This window comes from Quercus robur, chromosome 5 (genome assembly GCF_932294415.1).
Source record: "Quercus robur chromosome 5, dhQueRobu3.1, whole genome shotgun sequence".
NCBI lineage: Eukaryota > Viridiplantae > Streptophyta > Magnoliopsida > Fagales > Fagaceae > Quercus > Quercus robur.
In genome coordinates, this window is record NC_065538.1 from 23,923,237 (window position 1) to 23,947,203 (window position 23,967).

The 23,967-nt window shown below is 31.1% G+C and overlaps 1 protein-coding gene and 2 pseudogenes across 1 annotated transcript; 1 reads left to right on the top strand and 2 right to left on the bottom strand.

The window, feature by feature from the left end:
* Positions 1–4,573: 4,573 nt before the first annotated feature.
* On the bottom strand, positions 4,574–8,408 carry LOC126728002 (palmitoyl-acyl carrier protein thioesterase, chloroplastic-like; annotated as a pseudogene).
* Positions 8,409–13,981: 5,573 nt separating this feature from the next.
* LOC126728003 (uncharacterized) lies at positions 13,982–15,028 on the bottom strand. Its single transcript, XM_050433890.1, has one exon. The coding sequence runs from the start codon at positions 15,026–15,028 to the stop codon at positions 13,982–13,984; it is 1,047 nt and encodes a 348-aa protein (XP_050289847.1).
* A 2,541-nt stretch (positions 15,029–17,569) lies between these two features.
* LOC126728004 (protein GAMETE EXPRESSED 1-like) lies at positions 17,570–22,774 on the top strand (annotated as a pseudogene).
* Positions 22,775–23,967: the final 1,193 nt, after the last annotated feature.

Genomic DNA, 23,967 nt, shown 5'->3' on the forward strand with positions numbered 1-23,967 from the left:
TTATTTAATAAAATATAATTTCATATGGTTTTATTGATTTTTTACTAAAAAAAATGAAGTGACAAGTCCATTTCACATTTCTCTATCTAGGAAATAAACATCATTAGTAGAACCTTCATTTCGAGACTCACTATGTAGGAGTATACCTTAAAATCTCAGTTCTCTCAGGTCGTGATTCTCATATCCATCAGGACCACGGCAGTACTGCTGTTGCAATGTCAAACCATCATTTATTTATGGCACATATGGTAGGAGCATGGTAAACAACTACAACGAGTCTCAATTATGACTAAATTGGTTATTTTAAGGTATAGCGTAGATGCGACTAGTATTTTTCCTTAAGTCATTACAAATAAAATCAAAGCCTTACCTAATTACCCTTTGTGGGTTTGGAAACACTATCCCACAACATGAGTCTTGCGAGGATGTCTAAGATTTAAGTGAGGGTGACTGTGATACCTCATATATGATTGGAAATTGAATTGAATTGAATTATTTAATTGTGTGTTATGTGGGTGTCTGTTGAATGCCACATTGGCATATATTAGGTTGATTTGAGCTTTATAAACAAATATAAAAAGCCTCAATTTATGATTAGGCTAATCCTTTTAGGGTATAGCGCAAATGTGATCAATGTTTTTCTTTTGATAGTCATACTAGGTGTTATTTCAACTCTTTATATTGATATTTGTAGTGCATTTTATTGTGATCACTCTATCTTTCTTATATGTGATCGATCTAAATGAAAATATATTCTTGTAAGAGTTCCTTCATTGACTTGCTTTTACTACGATTGTTTGAATCTCAGTTCACAACAAGTTTATCAGCCTGAGAATCATTAATATACTCTTCATCTTTATGTTTGATAGTAGAGCACTAATCACGTCTTCGAGTTCTAGGGACTCCTACCCATACATCAATGTAGTATTGCTTTCTCTTTCTCCTCAATCTTTACCTCTGACCTTGACAATTGGGTATTCAACACGTTAAACACGTTGAGGTGCTTTGATAAGTCTAAACCTTCCTTAATCTATAAGCCATAATATGTACATCTTGTTTGTCATATTCTTTCTCATATAGAGACTTTCTATTTTTTTTTTTTTCTAGATATGCTCTATCCATTGCTTCTAGGATGCAGTGAATGACCTCATCAGCTAGGTTGGGATAAATTGTACTAACTACCTTTACCTTATATATCTTTGATGGGTTAGGTCAACCTAGTATAAAAGTAAGAGTAATGCTAGAGATACAAACTTTTTCACAATTTTTTTTATAAACTGTTGATGCAGTGAGTGATTATTAGTAAATGAAAAAGTGATGTTAATGGTGGGTTTAGATGAAAACTAGCTAAAGGTTGGCTATATCAATAGTTTGTAAAAATATTGTAAAATAATTTGTGACTGTAGCATTTCTCTAAAAGTAAAAAATTTCAACATACTTTCTAAACTCTATTTTTCTTTACTTATTTCTTTCAATACAAATAAAATAACAAAGGAAAAACTCAAAGATAAAAATTTGAATAAAATCTAAATCTTTAAGTTTATAGTCCGATAATTAATTCTAATAGTCTACCTATACATGAAATAAAACATAAAATAAAGCTAAAAAACTTGCAGGCATTATTTGCTCTTCTTTATAATCTTTCCTCAGATTATTGTAACTATTGAATTATAAAATACAAAAAAGAAATACTAGAGGATGCCCTAAATAAATGTTTAAAAGTAATTTTTAGAATTTTGGATTGAAATATTTGGAAATTCCAATATATATATATTTATTTATTGTTAATAATCTCTTCTTTATGATCTTTCCCCATATTATTGTAACTATTGAATTATTAAAAAAAGAAAGAAATACCAGGGACGCCCTAAGTAAATGTTTAAAAGTAATTTTTAGAATTTTGCATTGGAACATTTGGAAATTTCAATATATATATTTATTGTTAATAATTTTTTTTTTTTTACAAGACAAAAAATCTACTTTAGCCTAATCTAAGTGTATATATGTGTGAAACTCTCTCTTAAAGGCTTGGACCTCGTCCCTTGGCTCCCACACCTCATAAGCACTTATACTTGTAGAGTGACTATCGCATCAAGGGTGCGTGGTGGTATTAATAATTTGAAAGTTACAATAATAGGAGAGAGGACATTTGAACCATTGTTCTCCTTATAAAGGAGATAATATGATGATGTTATTATTATTATTATTATTATTATTATTATTATTATTATTATTATTATTATTATTATTATCATGAGTGGCGTTACATTAAGGCCAGGGGGTTCAAATGAACCCCCTCCCTGGCCTAAACAAAATTTTTATATAGATTTTTAAATTTTTTTTCATTTTAACCCCCTAAAATAAAAGTTTGAACACCCTAATCCTAAATTTTGTTTGAACCCAATTAAAAAAAGCTTGAAGCTTAAATATGATCATCTTAATTTTAATTTCACAATATTTTTACAATAATATGAGGCAAGTTATAACTGCTTTTTATCTGAATCTACAACTAACAATATATTTTTTTAATCTACCTTTAACAGTTGGTCATCTAGATTTTGTTGTGAAATTTTTTTGAAAGTATTGTGTTAGTTCCAAAAATTTTGCTAATTCTTAAAAAAAAAAAAAAGAATATTCTTTCCAGGATTCTGGCTTACTTTGTAGTTGACAATGAAATGAAGTTGTTTTTCTTTGTACTTTTCTTCTTCATTAACAAAAAAATTACATCACTGTTACAACCAACAAATCTGTACAAATTTGTATTTATATTTGTAATTTTTTTCCTCATTCTCTCTTTCTCACTTTCTCCCTTCTATTTTTTTTTTAAAGTTTTTGTTTCTATCTCCAATTCCAAGAAAGTGACTATGTCTATGTGTATGGTTAAGAAGTGATCCACTTTAAAAGCAATAACTTATATCAATTACTATTTTTTTTTCTTAGTTTCACATTTACTCCTAGTCTTACTCCTAAGTGTGTTACTAGTCTTCTCCTTCTTTATCATATATTTTTATATAATTGATATTACATATAAATATAATAAGTTATTATTAATTTGACAAAAATGTTTGATTAGTAATTTAATTATATTAGTTTATGCATTCAATAGTTGTTGTCTTACCTATTTTATAATGGTTTTAAACTATTGTATAATATAGTTGTATTGTATACTAAATTGTATTTAGAATATTATTTTAGAATATTGTGTATAATATGGAAGTTGTATCTATAGAAAGAAAGATTAATCATTTAATTTTTTACTCGCCCATTATGACAAATGACAAATTCCTAATTTTGCCATTACTGACCTTCCTAGAAAAAATGCTGGAGCTACCACTGATTATTATTTAAATAATTTGATAGTTGATGGAAGAAATTTGATTTGAAAATATCAAGAAGAGTCAATTAAACTACAAATTTTTTTGCATTTTTCAAAGCTTTTACTTTTAAAGATAATCACCTTCATTTTCGCAAGGTCAAGTAGTTGCAAGAGATGTGTTTCATTCCCACCTTTTGGTTAATTATGTATGGTAGCCGCTATCTTAATTAATTATATTAAGTATTTCATTTTCATCGATCCTCCAATTTCAGAGAAGTTTTTTCTTAAGAAAAAAACACAAGAAAAAAGAAGTCAACCACAGTGTTGAGTTTTTTTACTGGATTTTATATTGCTTCCACGTTTTGTATTTGCCCGTATACCTCAAAATGCAACCTAAACAGGCAAACACGAAGAAGCAAACTAATAAGTCTAAAATCGATGCAAATGATGGAAATAACCTGGTTTGATAACTTGATCAAGTCAAGTCCCTCCCTCCCACTAGGCTCATTAGTTACTGGAAATTGAAGCCCATGATAATTAGTTAAGAAGTTTATGTTAAAGTTGTTGTATGAATATATTTAGAGTTTGTATGTGAGCATATGCTACAAGTCGTTCATGTATATATTAGGTTAGACTACAAGTAGTTTTTCTGTATGGTTGATTTAGAGGATGAGGACAGCTGTCAATTAGTTAGTTTTTCTGTTTTACTTTTCCCGCCTCTACTCTGTGTATATAAGAGGCGGAGTTTGATTATTGTACATAACACACTTACTCGAAATACATACACAAAAGATTTTTCTCTCTTTCATTGAAGAATAGTATTCGCCATTGATGAGATTTCATGTGTTTGTATGGATTTCAACAAATATTGTGTGTGATGATTGAATGATGAGCCAAAAACCATTGTTTGTTTTTGCTATGACACTTTTTTTCTCACTATATTAATAAGAAGAAAAAATAAGAGTGAATAAAGCCTATTAAATGTGATGAATCAATAAATTATAGATGACACATACGCATTACGAGTCGTGCAGAACTTACATAAGGGGAAATGCTTTTCTTGAGAAAAAAACTTATACAAAATTTCAATTCAAAATAATGTTAATTTTTTTAAAAAAAAAAATATTTAAGACAAATGTTACACATAGCCCTATATATCTTCCATTTATTTGATGGAATCATTCATCACATCATTTTTGTCAGTAACTTGTTTATTAGTTTTTTCTGTCTACCATATCAAATTGATTCCACATGTGCTTATTTTCTGAATTTTGGTATCCAGATGGTCCTAGCCCTCAAAATATCAGGACCATTTTCAAGATGGAGCAAGTGATCAAACTCAATCCCTTCATCCTCTGTAGAGTGATTGCTGGTGCCATCTCTGTTGATTGCAGTTAAGGACTGTAGCGTGCAATCTTTCCCACACTCCTTCCGGAACTCCAAAGTCACGACAGAAAGTTTGTGACTTAAAGATTGAGCGAGGAGCACTCTAAAGACAGCACCATTTTCCATTGTCAATAGAGACATTGAGACCATATGAAGAAGGAGATTTGTAATTGCATATTATTGAGCAGTAAAGCATTGCATACTCTCCTGGCTTAAAATAAAATAATTAAATTAAAGAAACAAAAGTAACTTTTTAGTTCAGCAAATATCCTTGACTTATTTGTTATACATTTTTCCAGCTTTAGGGTCCGTTTGGAAATAGGTTATTTAGCTGAAACTGAAAACTTTTTGCTGAAAATACAGTAGATAAAGTTAAAAGTTAGTTGGAATAGTATAATGGGACCCATGAATAGTACCAAAAAGTGTAATGGGACCAATGAATAGTAGTAAAAATAAGCTGAATAGTAAAATAAGCTGTCAAATATAATTTATCCAAACATAACCTTAGTGTATATTTCTAAAATATTATGTCATAGAATTTTTTCTTTTCCAAAGAATGAGATTATAAATATTAGGACTATGCTTATTAATTATTATACACAAACTATTTTACACTCCCTAAAAAACAATTAAAATCCTGACTTGAAGTTATAATTTCCAAATTAGAAGTCGTGACTTTAAGTCATAGTTTTAGTGGTTATTTGGCTGTGTAAAACAATGTGTATGTACAACAAGTATTACCCTAAATATAAATCTTGTTGATATTCACATGTGACTGTTGTTAGCCTAGCCTTACATTGGATACTAATGATAAGAATGAGTTGTTAATATTACATAATTAGGTCCAAATCAATTGATTTAAGCTTTAAGTTACTTGACATCCTTTTTTATTATATGAAGCCCTAGATAGGAGTCTCCCCAACCCAAGATGCTTTTTCCCTTACAAATCTAGAATGACCAACTTCAATGAACATCACAATGGTGTAATTAATCATTAAGTTTTAGTCTTCTTTTTGGTGGCAGCTGATCTTTGAGTTAATGTTTGATGTAGCATGTATTGTTATTCATGCTTGGGATAAATTGATGCATTTTTTTTTTGTCACTGAAATGGTCAGATTTTTTGTGTAATTACGTGGGAAAGATCCACATCTCCTCTATCTCTAATTTTTGTATTAAGATGCAGAGTTAGATGAATTTATTTACTCTCTTATTTTCTCTGTAACTTATTGTTGGGTTTTGTCGAATCTAGTTATATTTGATCTGGATTATGACCTAATTCGATATAAAAGTGTTACGGCTTTTAATGAGATTTTTTCTGAAGTTTAGTCCATGGAGTGGAGGCTTGGACTAATAAGTTTTTGGCTTGTTTGTAGGTCATGGTGAATCCTGTGTGCAGGATATAGAAAAAACTATTGTTTTGGAGATTAGGGTATGGTGTTATTTTGAGAGAGAAAATTGTATTGCTGAATCTTGTATTTTTTTCCCTTTGCATAGTGAAATCTCTGCAATTCCGTGGACGTAGACAAATTGCCGAACTATGTAAAATTGTCTTGTGTAATTGTTTTATTTGGTGCATATTTTTTCTTTATTTTTGCATCTCACAGATCTAGGAATTTCATGTGTATTCCCTACGCTTATTATTATTTTTTTCATTAAAAGAAAAAGAACAAGTCATAGCTCTACTGAAGCTCTGATTGTGGATGAGCATTAAAGACTGTCTTCTAGATATAAATTCAGCCCATGTCATAATAGGTGTGGAGGTTGTTTTTTGTTTATGTTTTCCTCAAAAATTAAAATTGTAGAGTTAAGATGGAAATAAGATTATTAACAGAAATATGTACCCACAACAAGTGATGATTAAATTGTGCAAAACATACATACTTAAGAGCCTAGCACAAAAAAGCAAGAAGAAAAGTGAATATGCACAGCAGTTGTACCTACCTCAAGAATCCAGCTAATGTATTTTACAAGGTTCACATGCTGATTGATATCCAAATCATTCCATAAAGGCTGCAAATGTCAGGAACATTAAGGTGAGTTGTTTAAAGTAGGTATGGAGTGATTGCTTCAACAAATGCAAAAACCAGTGGATGTTGTTGTAACCTTCACATATATTTCCAAGTTTTAAGAACTTACTGCTAAACCTGTTCGGACATTATCTGCTGTATCAACATCAAATTGCAGGAGTTTTTCCTTGTCCACATTGATAATAGCGTCACAATTCATACCGTGAGGCTCAATCTCTGCCCATACTTCCTTTACGAAAGATGATTTTATTGTCTTCTTATTAATCATCATATGCAGGCTACATACAGATACAGCCAACAGAAAACAACCACCATATGTTATGGAATCCACAAGTCCAATGACATGGAAAAATTTCAATTTTTTTAGAACTTTTAAAGTGACATAATATAATTTATATTAATAAAATTGGTGTTAGTGGTGAGTTCATATAAATTAAATGATATTCACCACTTACAAATTACCACTTCAGCAAATTGTAAAAGAAAAAAAAAAGATTTTTATTTATTATTGTTTTGCGTGTGTGTGTGTTTCTAGCATTGGTCTTATGAAAAGCTCTAGCAAAATACTATAATACCAATGAATAAGAAGAATCAAACTTCAAAAAGTTAGAGATTTCAAAACCAAGTCAATTGTATTATTCTAGTCTAAATTTATAGTACTGGAAATTCTAATCCTATTTGTATAAGCAATCCTAAGTTTCTAACTATGCTACAAGTTTTACATAAGGTAATCTAGGATAGCATATGGTTAGTATACTATATATATACTTTTCAATAAGTTTCTTGTAACACATGGGCCTCAAAAATCAAGAATTCGTTATAGGCTTTCTATTAGATATAAACTAATTTTAAGGCTGAATTACATTAATTTCTTGTGTTTATTCTAACATGGTATTATGGAGTTATATCTTGCATTTTCTAGCATAATATCAAAGTCATCTCATTTGTACTAATTAATATGATATGTGAGCAAGGCTCCTGTGGCTTCTAATAATGATGAAGGCCTTAGTTCGCCCATTTTTATCATTTTGTCAACTACTCTTAAAGGACTTAAATCTTGACTTATTCCTTGTTGTGGGCAGTGTCTTGACAAATTTATATGGATCTTCGCGCGTCCTTCTCATATATGATTTTTTTAAAAGCAAAATGATCTTCACATATGTATCTTTCTTCTCTTCTCATCTTTCCTTCTGATCATGTTATAACACATAAAGGTGTTTTTTTTTTTGGGTTCCGACTTATTCCCTTCTCTACATCTTTCAATATATTGCGATGCCTTTATTGTAAGTTTGTAACACATAGAGCCTTTTTTTGGGAGAAGCTAACACATAGCTAGTGCTTAATAATAAAAATATATCCCTTGGGGGCATTTCATCATGGATGTAAACTTGTAAAGCCGAAGTGCCGAACTACGTTAATCATTTACTCTCTCCTCCTGCTCGATCGCATTCTTTCAAATATTTTCTTATTCTAAGCTATGTCAATTATTTATTTTTTATAGCATGCACATTTGACACTCAAAAGTTTGATAAGTAAATTGCATGACAGGAAGAAAATTAGCCAATTTATGGACAAAAAAAGTCTACGTACCTCGTTGCTCGAACAAGAGTTTCGCCAGAATTGTAACCACGGACAATCCGGTCACATTTCAGGGTCTTTCCTGACGAAGAACAATTCATCCTAGTGTCCACTTGAACAACATCAGCCCTTCAAAGAAGAGAAAACAATGTCACTGCATGTCGGAGGAGGATATATATATGACTTTGAGATCGATTCCAAAGTGCACAATTATTGCAAAAGATATATATACTATATATATATGCTCTACGGATTCAAGAATCTTTCATAAATCTTTATTTTAAACTGTTTTTTTCTTTCTTTTTTTCCATCTTCATTTTCAATATTTGCTACTAATAAAGAACTATATATTCCCATTATATAGCTAGGACCCCTAGCCTTCGACTTGGGACAAGCTAAAGGCTTCAGCAACATACTTTTTTTGCTTATAAGAATATAATGTTAGCATAGTCTTTTGTCAATCCTATGACAAGAATATGTTATCAAGATAATTAAAGAGATTTTTTTTTCTTTTTTTTTTTTGAGAAAGAAGATAATTAAAGAGCTAAGAACATATATTATGTTTAAATCAAAGAATTTAATTCACGTAACTCCAAGTTAAAAAACAGGAATATGTAAACTAATAAATAAAAGATAAGGTGATGGAATTTAAGAGAAGAAATATATAAACGAAGGTTTTTTTTTTTTTTTTTGGAGAAACAAATGTGAATGAAGGTTTAGGTTTAATACGAAACCTTGGTACTTTTGGATACCATAGTCATATTTTCATTTTGAACCATGAATAAAATGTCAAAGACAAACTCTTCAAAAAAATAAAAAATGTCAAAGACAAAAGTAAAATAATTTTAGAGAGAGAGAGAGAGAGAGAGAGAGAGAGAGAGAGAGAGAATAATAATAGCATTTTTCTTCTTCTAAATGATTGCATTTGTTTAGTCTAGCGAATATTTTCTTACCTTTCTCTTAGGGGAAAAAAAATAAAAACAACTAGTGAAGATGACAACACATTGATTTCAACATATGACTTTAATGTAATTGATGAAATTAGTGAGAATTTTAATAATTTTTTGGAATTAATAAAATCTGTACTAAATTATAAATTAAACCTTTAAAGTTTGGGGCAATTTTGATTTGGCCCCTAACATTACCTCTCTCTCTCTCTCTCTCTCTCTCTATATATATATATATATTAATAGGCAAAACTGAGAAAATTCAATTAGATTTCAAATTGGACTTCAATTAGAGTCTAATTTTGCATCATGTGTCTCATCTAATCCAAGCTTTTAAATTTTTGTTCAAAGTGAGTTAATTTAGTATAAAAAACGAGGAGTCTAATATAAATAAACCTAGGTAATATATATATATATATATATGTTGTGAAATGATAGAAATAGATAAAACAAAGTAAGAAGAAAACAATAAGTATATATTGATAAACTCTTGTATTCAAGTGGTCATCCACAATTCTTTTGATATCTCTTAGATGTGTACAATAATAGTAAAGCAATCCCACATATATATAAGACCTTAGAATGCTTGTAGAGTTTATATGATAATGTTGTAATAATGAGTACAATTATAGATATACATCTCCTTTATAGGCTTTACACATTTCAGCCTTTACACATCCCAAATAACCTTTTCATTGCCCAAATTTTACACATTCCAATCAGACTTTATTTCTAACACTCCCCCTTGTATGACCACTTTCTAAGAATATGCCTCATTAAAACCTTACCAAAGAAAAACCCTATGGGAAAAAATTTTGGCTAAGAAAAAAGAGTACAATATTCTTGTATAACTTCTAGTGCCTTAGGATTGCCTCATTAAAACCTTGCAAAGGAAAACCTAGTGGGAAAAAACCTTAGCGAAGGAAATAGAGTACAATTAGCATACATCCTTTAGAAAATTTACTCCTCCTCATGAGTACATAGAATTTCCATTGTTCATGGTAAAAATATCCTTAAGTCGACGCATGCCAATGTTGTACACCATCTTCTTAAAAGTTGTAGTTGGTAATGGCTTAGTGAACATATCGGCCAAATTATCACATGATCGTATCTGCTTGACATCAATATTGCCACTCTTCTAGAGCTTATGTGTATAAAAGAATTTTGGTGTAAGATGCTTGGTTCTATCACCCTTGATATAGTCTCCCCTAATTTGAGTGATACAAGTGGCATTATCTTCGTATAATATCGTTGGACTATTTATGATTGATGATAATCCATAGTTCTCACGAATATGTTGAATTACCGATCTCAACCAAACACACTTACAACTCGCTTCATGAATTGCGATAATCTCTGCATGATTTGAGGAAGTAGAGAAATTGTTTGCTTAACAGATCTCCATGAAATAGCAGTATTTCCATAAGTAAATAAATATCCTGTTTGTGATTGGCCTTTGTGTGGATTAGAAAGGTAACCTGCATTAGTATATCCAACTAATTGTGGTTTTGATCCATTTGGATAAAATAATCCAAAATCAGTAGTCCCACAAAGATAACGTAAAATATGCTTAATTCCATTCCAATGTCTTCGAGTTGGGGTAGAACTAAACCTTGCTAGTAAGTTCTATAAATGCTATATCAGGTCTTGTGTAATTTGCAAGATACATCAAAGCACCAATTGCACTAAGATATGGTACTTCAGGACCAAGAGTTTCTTCATCATCTTTTTGTGGTCGAAACGGATCTTTCTTGACATCAAGTGATCGACCCACCATTGGAGTGCTCAAAGGATGAGTTTTATCCATGTAAAATTGCTTCAGGACTTTTTCTGTATATGTTGATTGATGAACAAGAATTCCATTTGGAAGATGTTTAATTTGTAGGCCAAAATTTTTTTTTGTCTTACCAAGATCTTTCATCTCAAATTCATTTTTTAAACAATTTGCTGTTTTTATTAACTCTTCTAGAGTCCCTACAAGATTTAAATCATTAACATATATTGCAACAATAGCAAATCCGAATTTTGATTTTTTGATAAAAACACATGGACAAATTGGATTATTCTCAAATCCTTCTTTCAAAAGATATTCGCTGAGGCGATTATACCACATGCGTCTGGATTGCTTTAATCCATATAAGGATCTTTGTAGCTTGATAGAATATATACTTCAGGATGTAGGATTATATGTTTCAGGCATTTTTTATCCTTCAAGGATATTCATGTAGATATCATTATTTAATGATCCATACAGATATACTGTAACAACATCCATTAATTGCATATCCAAATTTTCTTTTGCTACCATGCTAATTAAAAATATGAATGTAATTACGTCCATTACAGGAGCATTTGTTTCTTCATAATCAATACCAGGTCTCTGCGAGAAACCTTGTGCTACAAGTCGCGTTTTGTACCTTATAATTTCATTTTTCTCATTTTGTTTTTGTACAAATACCCATTTGTATCCAATAGGCATTACACCTTTAGGTGTTCGGACTACAGATCCAAAAACTTCATGTTTACTTAGTGAATTTAATTCTGCTTGAATCGCCTCTTTCCACATTGGCCAATCATTTCTACGTTGACATTCATCAACGGTTTATGGTTCATATTCATTATCATTACTTCTGGTAATATCAAGAGCAACTTTATATGAAAATATATTGTCGACAACAATTTTATTTCTATTCCATATTTCTCCTGTATGTACATAATGTATCGAGATCTCATTATTTTTAGGTACCTAATCCTCTTTAGGAGATAACTCTTCAAGAGGTTTATTTTCAGGAAATTTTTGTTCATAAATTTTGGATAGATAAATTATTTCTGAGACTTGTTTCTTGGGTATAGCCTCTTTATAGGCTGCAACTTGTTTTTCTTGTACTTTTCTCTTCCGGGGAATTTTATCTTTAACATTGATAGGTCTTCCATGCTTCAAGTGTGGCTTTGATTCATTTGTTGCTGTATTAACTGATTGTTCTACAAGGACTTCAATCCATGCTGGAGTATTAGCAGCTGGAATGTGAGATTTCATTATTTTCTGATTGTCGATGAATACATCCGGTAATTGATTTGCAATTCCTTGCAAATGAATAATCCTTTGAACTTCTAGTTCACATTGATTTGTACGAGGATCAAGATGAGATAATGTCGAAACATTCCAAGCAATCTTACGTCGTACTTCAGGCAACGACTTTTCTCCCCCTAATGGTAGGAAGATTGTTTCATTAAAATGACAATCCTTAAAACGTGCCTTAAAAATATCACCAGTTAAAGGTTCAAGATATCTAATGATAGATGGGGAATCAAAACCCCTATAAATTCCAAGTCTACTTTGAGGACCCATCTTAGTGTGTTGTGAGGGTGCAATAGGTATATATACAGCACAACCAAATGTGCGCAAGTGAAAAAATATTTGGTTGTTGGCCAAGTACAAGTTGCAATGGTGAAAATTTATGATAAGAAGTTGGCCTAATGTGAACTAATTGACCCCAAGTAGAAACTAGTAATTTTGATTTCATAAGCAAAGGTCGAGCAATAACTTGAAGTCTCTTGATAAGTGATTCAGCTAAACCATTTTGAGTATGTGTATGGGCAACATGATGTTCTACATCAATTCCAATTGACATGCAATAGTCATCAAAAGCTTGAGATGTGAATTCACCAGCATTATCTAAATGAATTTTCCAAGTTGGATAATCAAGAAATTGTGCTTGCAATCTAATTATTTGAGCAAGAAGCCTAGCAAATGCAACATTTCTAGTAGAAAGTAAACATATATGTGACAATCTGGTTGATGCATCAATTAAAACCAAAAAATACTTGAATGGACCACAAGGTGAGTGTATTGGTCCACATATATCACCCTGAATTCTTTCTAAGAAAGATGGACACTCAACAACAATCTTTGATTGTGATGGTTTGGTAATTAATTTACCTTGAGAACATGCACTACATGGATAATCACTGGGTAAAAGAATCTTCTGGTTCTTTAAGGGATGTCCGTGGGAGTTTCCAATAATTCGACGCATCATTATTGATCTTGGATGACCAAGAAGATCATGCCAAAGCATAAAAACCTTTGGGTCCAAACACTTCTAGTGTATTGCAACATTTGTTTCAACTGTTCTCATTGTAGTATAATATAACCCATAAGAGAAAATGGGCAGTTTTTCTAATATGAGCTTCTGGCCCAATTCTATTGAAGTAATATAAAGAAATTCTTCACTGCCTTCATTACTGGTTTCAATATGATAACCATTATAACGTATATCCTTAAAGCTGAGTAAATTTTTGCTTGATTTAGAAGAATACAAAGCATCATCAATACAAAGTTTTGTGCCCTTTGGCAACATGATAATCGCTCTTCCAGAGCCTTCAATTAAGTTCAATGAACCTGATATGGTATTGACATTGGCTTTGCATAATTTTAAAATTTGAAAATATTTTTTTTATCTTTAAGGATCATATGAATTGTTGCACTGTCTGCTAGACAAAAATCTTCCCTAATCATCTTGGAATTGATTTTACCAGTAGGACTCAAGCATCTTCATATATGCAAAAAATAAATTAAACTTTATTACTTTAAACATAAATAAAACATATCAAAATAAAAATACTTATTACAATGCCATAATATAATAAAAGAAAATAATTAATTGTTATGGACATTTCCATCACCAATCATACTTACTAGAATACGATAATACAATAAAAGAAAATAATTAATTGGTATGGACATTTTCATCACCAATCAAATTATCAAATTTTCCATCAACATCCTCAAAGAAATCAGAGACATCAAGATGAGTCATATCCACTCCATTTGGAAGGTCAAGATAATTCATGGGATCTTCAAGATCATTATCATCAACAAAGTTTGTTTCAATTCCCTTTCCCTTTTCTTTTATGGAGGCTTGGTATAGATCTATCAAATGTTTAGGAGTACAACAGGTACATGACCAATGACCTTCCATTCCACACCTATAACACTTATTTTCATGACCGTTTAATGGTTTATGTTGTAAACCCTTTCCATTTTGATTCTTTTGATGGTAAGGTGTGTTATTCCTTTTTGAAGAATTTTGAATATGATCCTCTCTATATTGATTATCCCTTCCACGCCCACGACCATGAACATAATTTCCTCTATGTTTATCAAATGAGGTTCCATTCGCTTCAGGGAATGGAGTAGAACCGGTTGGGCGAGATTGGTGGTTTTTCAGTAAAAGCTCATTATTTTGTTTAGCCACTAGAAGACATGATATCAGTTCATAATATTTTGTGAACTTACACTCTCGATATTGCTGTTGCAGGAGCATATTTGAGGCATGAAATGTAGTACATGTTTTCTCTAACATGTCTTCATTAGTGATTTTTTCCCCACATAATTTTAATAGTGAGATTATTTTAAAAAGTGCAGAATTGTACTCACTTACACTTTTAAAATCTTGCAACCTCATGTTCAACCAATTATAACAAGCTTTTGGGAGGATTACAGATTTTGGATTCTCATATCTTTCCTTTAAATCAATCCATAAGACAAGAGGGTCTTTTACTGTAAGGTACTCAGATTTTAATTCTTCATGGAGATGATGGCGAATAAAAATCATTGATTTTGCACGATCCTGCAGGGATGCTTGATTGCCAACCTTAATTGTATCTGCAAGGTTCTTTGCCACTAGGTGAATCTCAACATCAAGGGTCCATGACAAGTAATTCTTGCTCGAGATGTCAAGGGCAGCAAATTCAAGTTTTGTAAGGTTCAACATCTATATAAATATATAATTACGTAAGAAATTAAATACTAAATATGAATATATATTTTATCATACACAATTTTAATGAAACAGTACTACATATACATGTTCAAATTTAATTGTAATGAAACAATACATACATTTTTAAAGATTATCAGTACACGTAATATATAGCTATAGGTATAAATAAACGTGAAGACAATATATAACAATATATTACTAACCATTTTTAACAAAATTTTTTTTTACTAAATAAATGTGAATCTCATAATATATAATAATAGGATACCGTGAATCTCATAACAATATATGTTAGGTTCTAAATGTTTAGAACAATTGGCAAATCGTGAACACAAACTTGTCTAGATATAGATCTTAGAGTCTATAGGTTTTATTAGACAATGCTCAAGGTGATTCAAGTCAAGATTCAAGAACATACAAGCTGCAGGAAGAAGATTTTATAATTTTTCTGATTCGATCGATCAAAAGACAGGCTCGACCGATCGAAAATTGTATCTGCAGAATTTTAATTAAGCCCAAACAGCAGTTCAAGCCCATTTAGGATTAGGGTTTCTAATCTACTTCTCCCAGTATATAAAGGAAACCCTAAGCATGTTTTTGTAAGGCTTTTTAGAGAGAAAAGAGTGTGCCTCTTTTGTATTTAGGGTTTTGTTCCTAAAAAGCTCTCTTATGTCTTCTACCGGTACTATTCCTTGAAGAATCTCAAGATTCGGTATTGTAGAAGTTGCTGCCTTCTCTAGTCATCAAAGGTGCTGATGATCTAAACCTTCAAGGGTGGTCTTGGAGTCACAAACAGGAGAGTTTGTGTTGCTAAACCTTTGAGTGGGATCTCAAAGTCACAAACGGGGGTGTTTGTGTTTTGCAAAGGCCAAAGAAAGAAGGAGTCCGTGGATTCGGAGCTTGCACGTGGTCGTGTCAATAAGTTCTACTGGTTGGTAGCAATAAGAAGTCGAGCGTGGGGGCTTGTAAGTCTTATTGTATGAACTTCGATTCTTTCTAGTGGATTTGCTTTTTACCTTGAGGATAGCTAGGTCAAATCCTCCACAGGTTTTTATCGGTTTGGTTTCCTGGGTGATCATATCATTGTCTTATTTATTTTCCGCTGCTATACATTGATATGATATATTTGTGTTAACCTAGACTTGTTAATTTGACTAAGTAATCACTTGGCTAATTACCTAGGTTAATTTGTTTGTGGTTTTAAGGGGTCTAAAAATTGTCAATATACAACAATAGGATAACGTGAATCTCATAAAATTTTTAATCAATTAAAAATCACTAAAATTATGAGCATAAAACGTAAAGACAAACAAATAGGATAATTACTAATTCCTTAGAAAGAAAACTTACAGTGAGTTGAGAGAACTACACAAATAATCTTTGATGTTTGAAGAACAATGGGAGGACAACTTCCTTTCCAAAATTGGGTAGAAACTCGTGCTGATAACGTGTTGTGAAATGATAAAAATAGATAAAACAAAGTAAGAAGAAAACAAGAAGTATATATTGATAAACTCTTGTATTCAAGTGGTCATCTACAATTCTTTTGATATCTCTTAGATGTGTACAATAACAGTAAAACAATCCCACATATATATAGGACTTTAGAATGCTTGTAGAGTTTATGGGATAAGGTTGTAATAATGAGTACAATTATGGATATACATCTACTCTATGGGCTTTACACATTTCAGCCTCTACACAACCCAAATAACTTTTTCATTGCCCAAACTTTACACATTCCAATCAGACTTTATTTCTAACAATATATATATATATATATATATATATATATATATTTATATAAGCAAAGCTTAGAGAAAATTTGATTAGAATTAAAATTAGATTTTGTCTTTGTTAGCTTTTCATACAAATTAAATTGTTTAGATTTTTGCTTTTTTTTTTGGAACTAATGAGTGTTTTTTTTTAATACCGTTTCTATTTACATATTTTGTATGTGAAAATCTTGAATGTAATAAATTGTAATTGATCTAAATGATCCTATGTACCTATACCCATTCAATTTGGGAGATACTATTGAGCCAATTTATTATTTTATTTTGTGTTGTATTTAGTAGAATTTCACGGATAGTGATAATGAATTGATATTGTATATGTAGTGTCCAATAGTGATTTTCAAAATTATATACATAAAAAAAGTGTAATGAGAAATTTGGTGTAACCAATATCATTAAATTGCAAGAGAAAATTATTCTAATATCTCCAAATGTCTTGATCAAACGAATATCTTATATATTTAATAACCTAAACTAACATACCATTATAATTTATCATTTCTGTGCGTAAGCACGATTAACATGCTAGTTTTTTTAATTGGAGTCCTTTCGTCCATACTGAAGTGGCTGTTAAATGCAAAAAGTAAGCTCAGAGTGACGTATATTATTCAAAATTACATAAATTTTGAGTTCACTAAATCCTCATCCAATTAAATTGTGCCACATCATTAAGTTAAAAATAATTCAACCTTTATGGATTTCAAGAAAGAAAAAAGAGAGTTAAATACCAAAAGAGATGGCATTGATGGCAACCATACTTTTCCAGGTAACAAGTGCCAGTCCTAACCCTAACTGGACCAACAACGCAACCATGAGGTCCGAACTATGGTACAATTTGGTTCTATCATGTCATGGTAAGAGTCCACTCCGACAATATTTAGAGCTTCCCCAAAATTGATCCTTTATAGATAACCCATGATGTACAATTCTAAGAAGGATTTGGGCTTGGGTATATACCCTAGACAATGTGGAAATTGCCGTGGTTCTCAAAGAGGAGTACAAGTTGGAGATTCTGGACAAAGAAGAATATTTAGGGGGTGTTTGGATTTCTAGTTTCCATAATTCATAATTCTATTTCCATAACTCATAACTCATAACTTAAAAATGGTGGGATCCATGGCTCAAAAGCTTGTTTGGATTTCAATAACTTTGTTTTCAGTTTTTGTTTCCATCACTCAATTCTTTGATTTTTGAGTGATGAGTTATGGAAACTGAAAACACATTTTAGTTGTTTTCAGTTTCCATAACTTTGTTTTCAATGACATTTTTGTAATTAAAATTACATATGTGTCCCACGGTCAAACTTTTTCTCTCTTCAACAGACTTTATTTTTATTTTTATTTATTTATTTATTTATTTTTTCTTTCACGGGTCTGGGACACACCTTTCCCTATTCTCCTCTTATTCTTCTTTTCTTTTCTTTTCACGTTGATTTCTGGGTTTGGTTGCATTTTTTTTTCTTTTTTCTTTTTTCTTTTTCTTTTTCCCTTTCTTTTCATTGGGTTTCTAGGCTTGGTTTTTTTTTTTTTTTTTTTCACTGGGTTTCCATTCCTTTTTTTTCTTCTTGAGTTCGTCGAAGTTGTCACTGCTGTTGATGTCGAAGTTGTCGCCGTTGTTGATGTTGTTGTTGTTGCTGTTGTTCAAGTGGGTTGTAGCGACGGTTGCGGCGATGGTTGCGGTGATGGTTTTTTTTTTTGGGTTTTTGGAAAAGAAAAATATTGGATGAAGAGAAAAGCAGAGAAAAACAGGGGAAAACGAAGAGAAAAGCAGAGAAAAACGAAGGGGAGAGGTAGGGGAAAAAGGAAAAAAAAAAAAAGAGAGAGAAAAGTCAACTGACATTGGGTCAGTGTGTAGGTCCCACAAACAGTTGAAAAATATTGAGTGATAACAAGTGAGTGATGGTGCCAAACGGGGTGGGGTGTAGGGAGTTGGGTATTTTAAGTGATGAGTGATGAAAAAAAAAAAATCCAAACAAGGCCTTAGTCTCTCTCTTCCTTTGCTAGGTAGGGTATTGAATCAGATTGGGTTTGATTTGAATCTACTGGATTTATGTGCTGGGTGGATTTGAGTCTATTGGCTACTAGGTGGGGTAGTTTATGTAATTTTAGATTTTTTAGAGAATTTATTTCAAATTTTCAAGTTTTAAAAGTTATTTAATTGACATGGAATAATGAAAATGATATGCCATAATTTGATTGGAAAGACTAAATAGATGTGTGTGATAGGCTTAGGTGTCACATAGCGGACACATCAACATAGGTATGGGCGGAAGGGCTCCCAATCAAAATGATAGATATATAACATTGAGGGCCAAAAAGGGCAAATGCCCTTTTCGTGCAAAAAAATCATCGTTTTGGACAATCGAGTTATAACAAACTGAAAATTAAAAAAAAAAAAAAAAAAATTCTGGAACTTGAGCTCCATCATCAAAATTTCAGACAAACAATACAAGCAAGTTGAAGTGTTATCACAGTGACAAAGTTTGCACTCAAGAAGTGAACACATATATTTAATTCAAGAATGATGTAATTTGGTGTAACCACCTCATACAAAAACAAAAGAACCGAATGAGGAATACATTTTATTGATACTCAAGAATTTTGCATGCACTTATACACTAACACTCACCCAAAAAAAGTTGCCTAAGCTTACCTTTAAGGAACAGTGATGGTTTTATATTGTTTGCAATTCATACAAAGATTTAATAGTAGGTTTATTTTTAAATTTGGAGACTTTAAGATTTTAGGTTTAAATATAAAATAAACCTAAGGTTTTACTTCGCTTTTAAATTAAATTGTGAACAATCACAACTATGTAATTAAACCTTTTAATTTTAAAATTTTTATGATTTGAACCCTTAACGAATACTTGTTGACTAAAAGTGATCGAAATTCACATAAGTTGCACCTCAGACAAAGATTGGGCGAATGATATAATACATTACCAAGTGCGAAATTAGAACTCCGAAGGGTCACTTAACTTGTATCTATTAGTTTTTACTAAATATGGTAGAATTTGAGTAAGAATATTTTTCTTAAAAAATAAATAAAAAAATGTTAAAAGTTACTATCCTATGCATTTGATAATGTTTGGTAATCTAATCTGGGGCTTTTTATAATTATAACCCTGTTTGGCCAAACAAAACATGGTTGGTCTCAACAAGACATGGTTGGAAAGAAACCCTTTAAATTTTCACTAATACATTAACATGACTATATATTTCAAAAATCTAATTGTTATATTGCACGTTCTTTACGTTTTTAACATGAATGTCAAATGTCATTCAAATTGGATGTTAATTACTATTCGATTTATAAACGTACTTTTATTGCATAATTTAAGATTACAAAAAATTGAAATTTAAACATTTACATGACTATATATTTTGAAAATCTAACTGTTAGATTGCATGTTCTTTACATTCTTAACATGAATATCAAATTTCATTCAAATTGGATGTTAATTACTATTCAATCTATAAACATACTTTTAATGCATAATTTAAGATTATAAAAAATTGAAATTTAAACATTTAAATAATGAAATAGCTATTGATCTTTGATTTTCTTGAAATTTTGAAAAAAATGCAAGATATAACAACAAAATGGAAGATATAATAACAAAACGCAGTCTAATGGTAGATTTATCAAAATTCACATCCAATAAAAAGATTGTTAACTTGAAAGCATTGGTTTGAGTGTTATGTATTTATACTTTATATGCATTGGGATGCTCCCAAAAAAAACACAAACTCCCCCCAAAAGGGCATTCTTTCCCCTGGGTTTCCATATTGGGTGCTTTGGAGACGTGTTTAAGTGTGCATGTGTTTCTAGATTGAGGTATGTGTAAGTGCAAATCTCTTTTTTTATTTTATTTTATTTTATTTTTTATTTAAGGAGTTGTCATTAACTATTGGCAAGTTTGGAATTTTGAAATCTTGGATTGTTTGTTTTGTCGTCCGGTTAAGAAAAATAGGATTTTTTCACGTAGTTCCCAACTTTTGGTTTTAAAAACGTGATTTTCACCCTTTTAGGGTTTAAATTAGTATTTTGGCACATTAATTAAGGCCGGACAAAATACAGTATCGACATGCACTTCAAACTTAATTGACCTTTAACCCTTAATCAACTGGCCCAAAAAAAGAACATAGAGCAATTTTGTGTGTGTGTGTGTGGGATAATTCGATAGTGAGAAGATGAAGAATTTGAATCTTGAATGTTTTTGTTAAAGACACTTGGAAGTGCCTACCAAATGAGCTACAAAGCTCTTGGTAAACATAGAGCAAGCAAATGCTAATAAATTGGCAATTGAGAGATTGGAACAATGACCTGTCACCAAGCTTGTATAAATTATAATTTTTATGGAATAATTTGGTAGAATTTGAGAAAGGCTTTACTTTTCTCAAAGAAGAAATTAAAAATTTTGTCTACATATATATTTGACAACTTTTGATAAACCCAAGTGAAAGTAGATGTGGCAAATCAGGTGGATCGGGCCAATCGGGTTTGGGTAAAAAAAAGGGTCATTTTAAGTAGGTTAGAAAAAGGTTGGGTCAATTGGGTTACAGGTCGGGTTGGGTTGGGTAGGGTTGACCCTTTTATTTTTTTTTGTATAAATTAAAAAAAAAATTATTTGCCACTCGGTTAGTTATGTAGCAAATTACTTTATGTGAAATGCATTACTTTGAATTCACCACTTATTTCAAGAAAAAGCTTAGCATAACAAATTGATACTCGTTCAATAATTTTAAAATTATTTTAATCTCAACATTACTAGCCAAAATAAAATTGCACAAACATAAAGGAGTCTAAGCAGCAACAACTTTTAGATGAGCAATCCATGGCACTTGAGGGTCTTCAAATTTTAACTAAATTTCAATCTGAAGCACTAGAAGAGAGCAGGTAAAATAGGAAACTAAATGATAAAGTAAATTAAAACCAAGAATATCAATAAATAATTTTCTAATACTAATGAATTACAGGAGTACTCTGCAACAGTTTGCCGAATATAGCCACAAACAACAGGAAGAGCTTCTTCGGCAGCAAGAACAGCTTCAAAGAGTTCATGACCACCTGATGGAAAATTCAAAGTCTATTTTAGCAGCTCAGGTTATCATTTTCTTCCAAGCCTTACTAATTTTTTTTTTTCATAAAGTGATTGCTTGGATTAATGATCATTTTTTTGACTAAATATCTCTATCTCTGCTTTTAGGAATCTTTTGAATCAAAGCAAGCAAGCATGTTTATTGTTTTAGATAATCTGTTTGCTTTGCACAATGCCATGCTGCTTGAATCGCGAGTAATTAATTTTGATCATCTATATGTTCACTAGCACAAAGCAAACATACAAAGTCAGGCCCAGGCTATATATCGGTATCTCTACTACTTTACCTCCTTTTAGTTCTTTTTAATTTGGAAACCTATATTACCATAAAATTAAATTTTTTTTTTGCAGGGCTTTGCGCTACATTCGTAATAGAAGTTGCAATACTTCGGCTTGCAACAAATGAGAATATTGAACGAAGATCATGGATAATAAATTTGACCAGGTCACTCTTTGTGCTTCTTGCTTCAATCCAGATTCTACATGCCATATGCACATACAGGTATTTTAAAATGAAGAATAAAATAGTATTTAGGTAAGAGAATGCATTTATAGATTCAGATTTAATTTAGGGCTTTGTAAATCATTCAGAGACTTTGAAGTGCTGAACCATCAGATGCTTCTAACATTAATTGAGAAGATTAATGGCTTGGATAGACACAAGGAATTGTCATGTGACATGGATAGTGATGAAAACTGGTCTACATGGATTGACTCTGACTTACCAGAATATGTAAAAATTTTTGAGGACCCTGACTATATACTTCCAGGGGAAGTTGGAGAAAATTCAATCATGACCACTTCAATTACAAGAAAATATAATCTCCGCCACAGATAGACTTCATTGAGAATTTTCTTAGTGTTAGGACTAGTTTCCAACAAACTTTTACGTTATGATGTACTTTCAGCTTAACACTGTATGTATGTATTGGTTTCTTGGTTTTGTAAACTCATTTGTTCAATAGAAAATTTTATGATTCTACATGTTTGACCGGGGGGGGGGGGGGGGGGGGGGGGAGAAATATAGTGTTTAAAAATTTAGCTAAACTATTTGTTTATTCCTTCTCTTACCTATCATATTTTCATATTACTATTGTGGGTGGGTGTGGATGGAGTGGGTGCATGGTTTACAATGAGAATGCATGAAATAAAAATTCTTGGCTAAAATGAAAAACTGACCCTCTAACTTTCTTTAGATTTCATTTCAATCCTCTAAATTTGCTTTCGTTCATTTCAGTCCTCTAAGTTTTAGATTTATTCAAGGCCTTTCCGTTAACTTTTGTTAAAATTTTTTGAAAAAAAAAAATTTTGGAAGATATTTTTCAATCATTAATTGAATTTTTTTAATTTAAAAAATTTGAAGAGAATTTTATAAAATTGAAAAAATAACCACAACATATAACAAAAGTTGATAAAAAAGCCTTAATTGAATAAATTTGAAAGTTAGAGGACTAAAATGAATAAAAGTAAAGTTAAAGGATTGAAATGAAATTTGAAGAAACTTCGAGGGTTTGCATTTTACCCAAAATTCTTTGAAAAACTTTCATATATGTAAAACTTGAAAATTTAATAAGCAATGGATCCATTCTATTAGTAAGGTCCACCTATATTTTTAGATCAATACAGTGCAGTCTCTTGTGCAATCCCAAATGAGTTGCACATTGTACATTCTCTTGCTCCTATTGTAAATAAATTTAGAGGTATAAATGGTCACAAAAAGTTAACTAAGTTACAGTTTGTCTACATTAGTTATATAATTATAAGCATGTTGAATTGGAGACTGATTAAGCCCATTGTACTTGAATGTAGAGTAGTTGGGTCCTTGTAGTGAACCCAAAGTTCGCATAATATTCTGCTCTTCTAGGGAAACTACTCTATTCAGAGCAATCTACTCTCTGTCAGTGTAACCAATATGACCATAATTATGTAATCCTCATTTATATTCAGTATTATGTTTTTCTATTTTACATTGTATATCAATTTAGGAAAAACTGCCAATGAGCTCTAGCTGAAGTGGCACTTTTTCCTCCC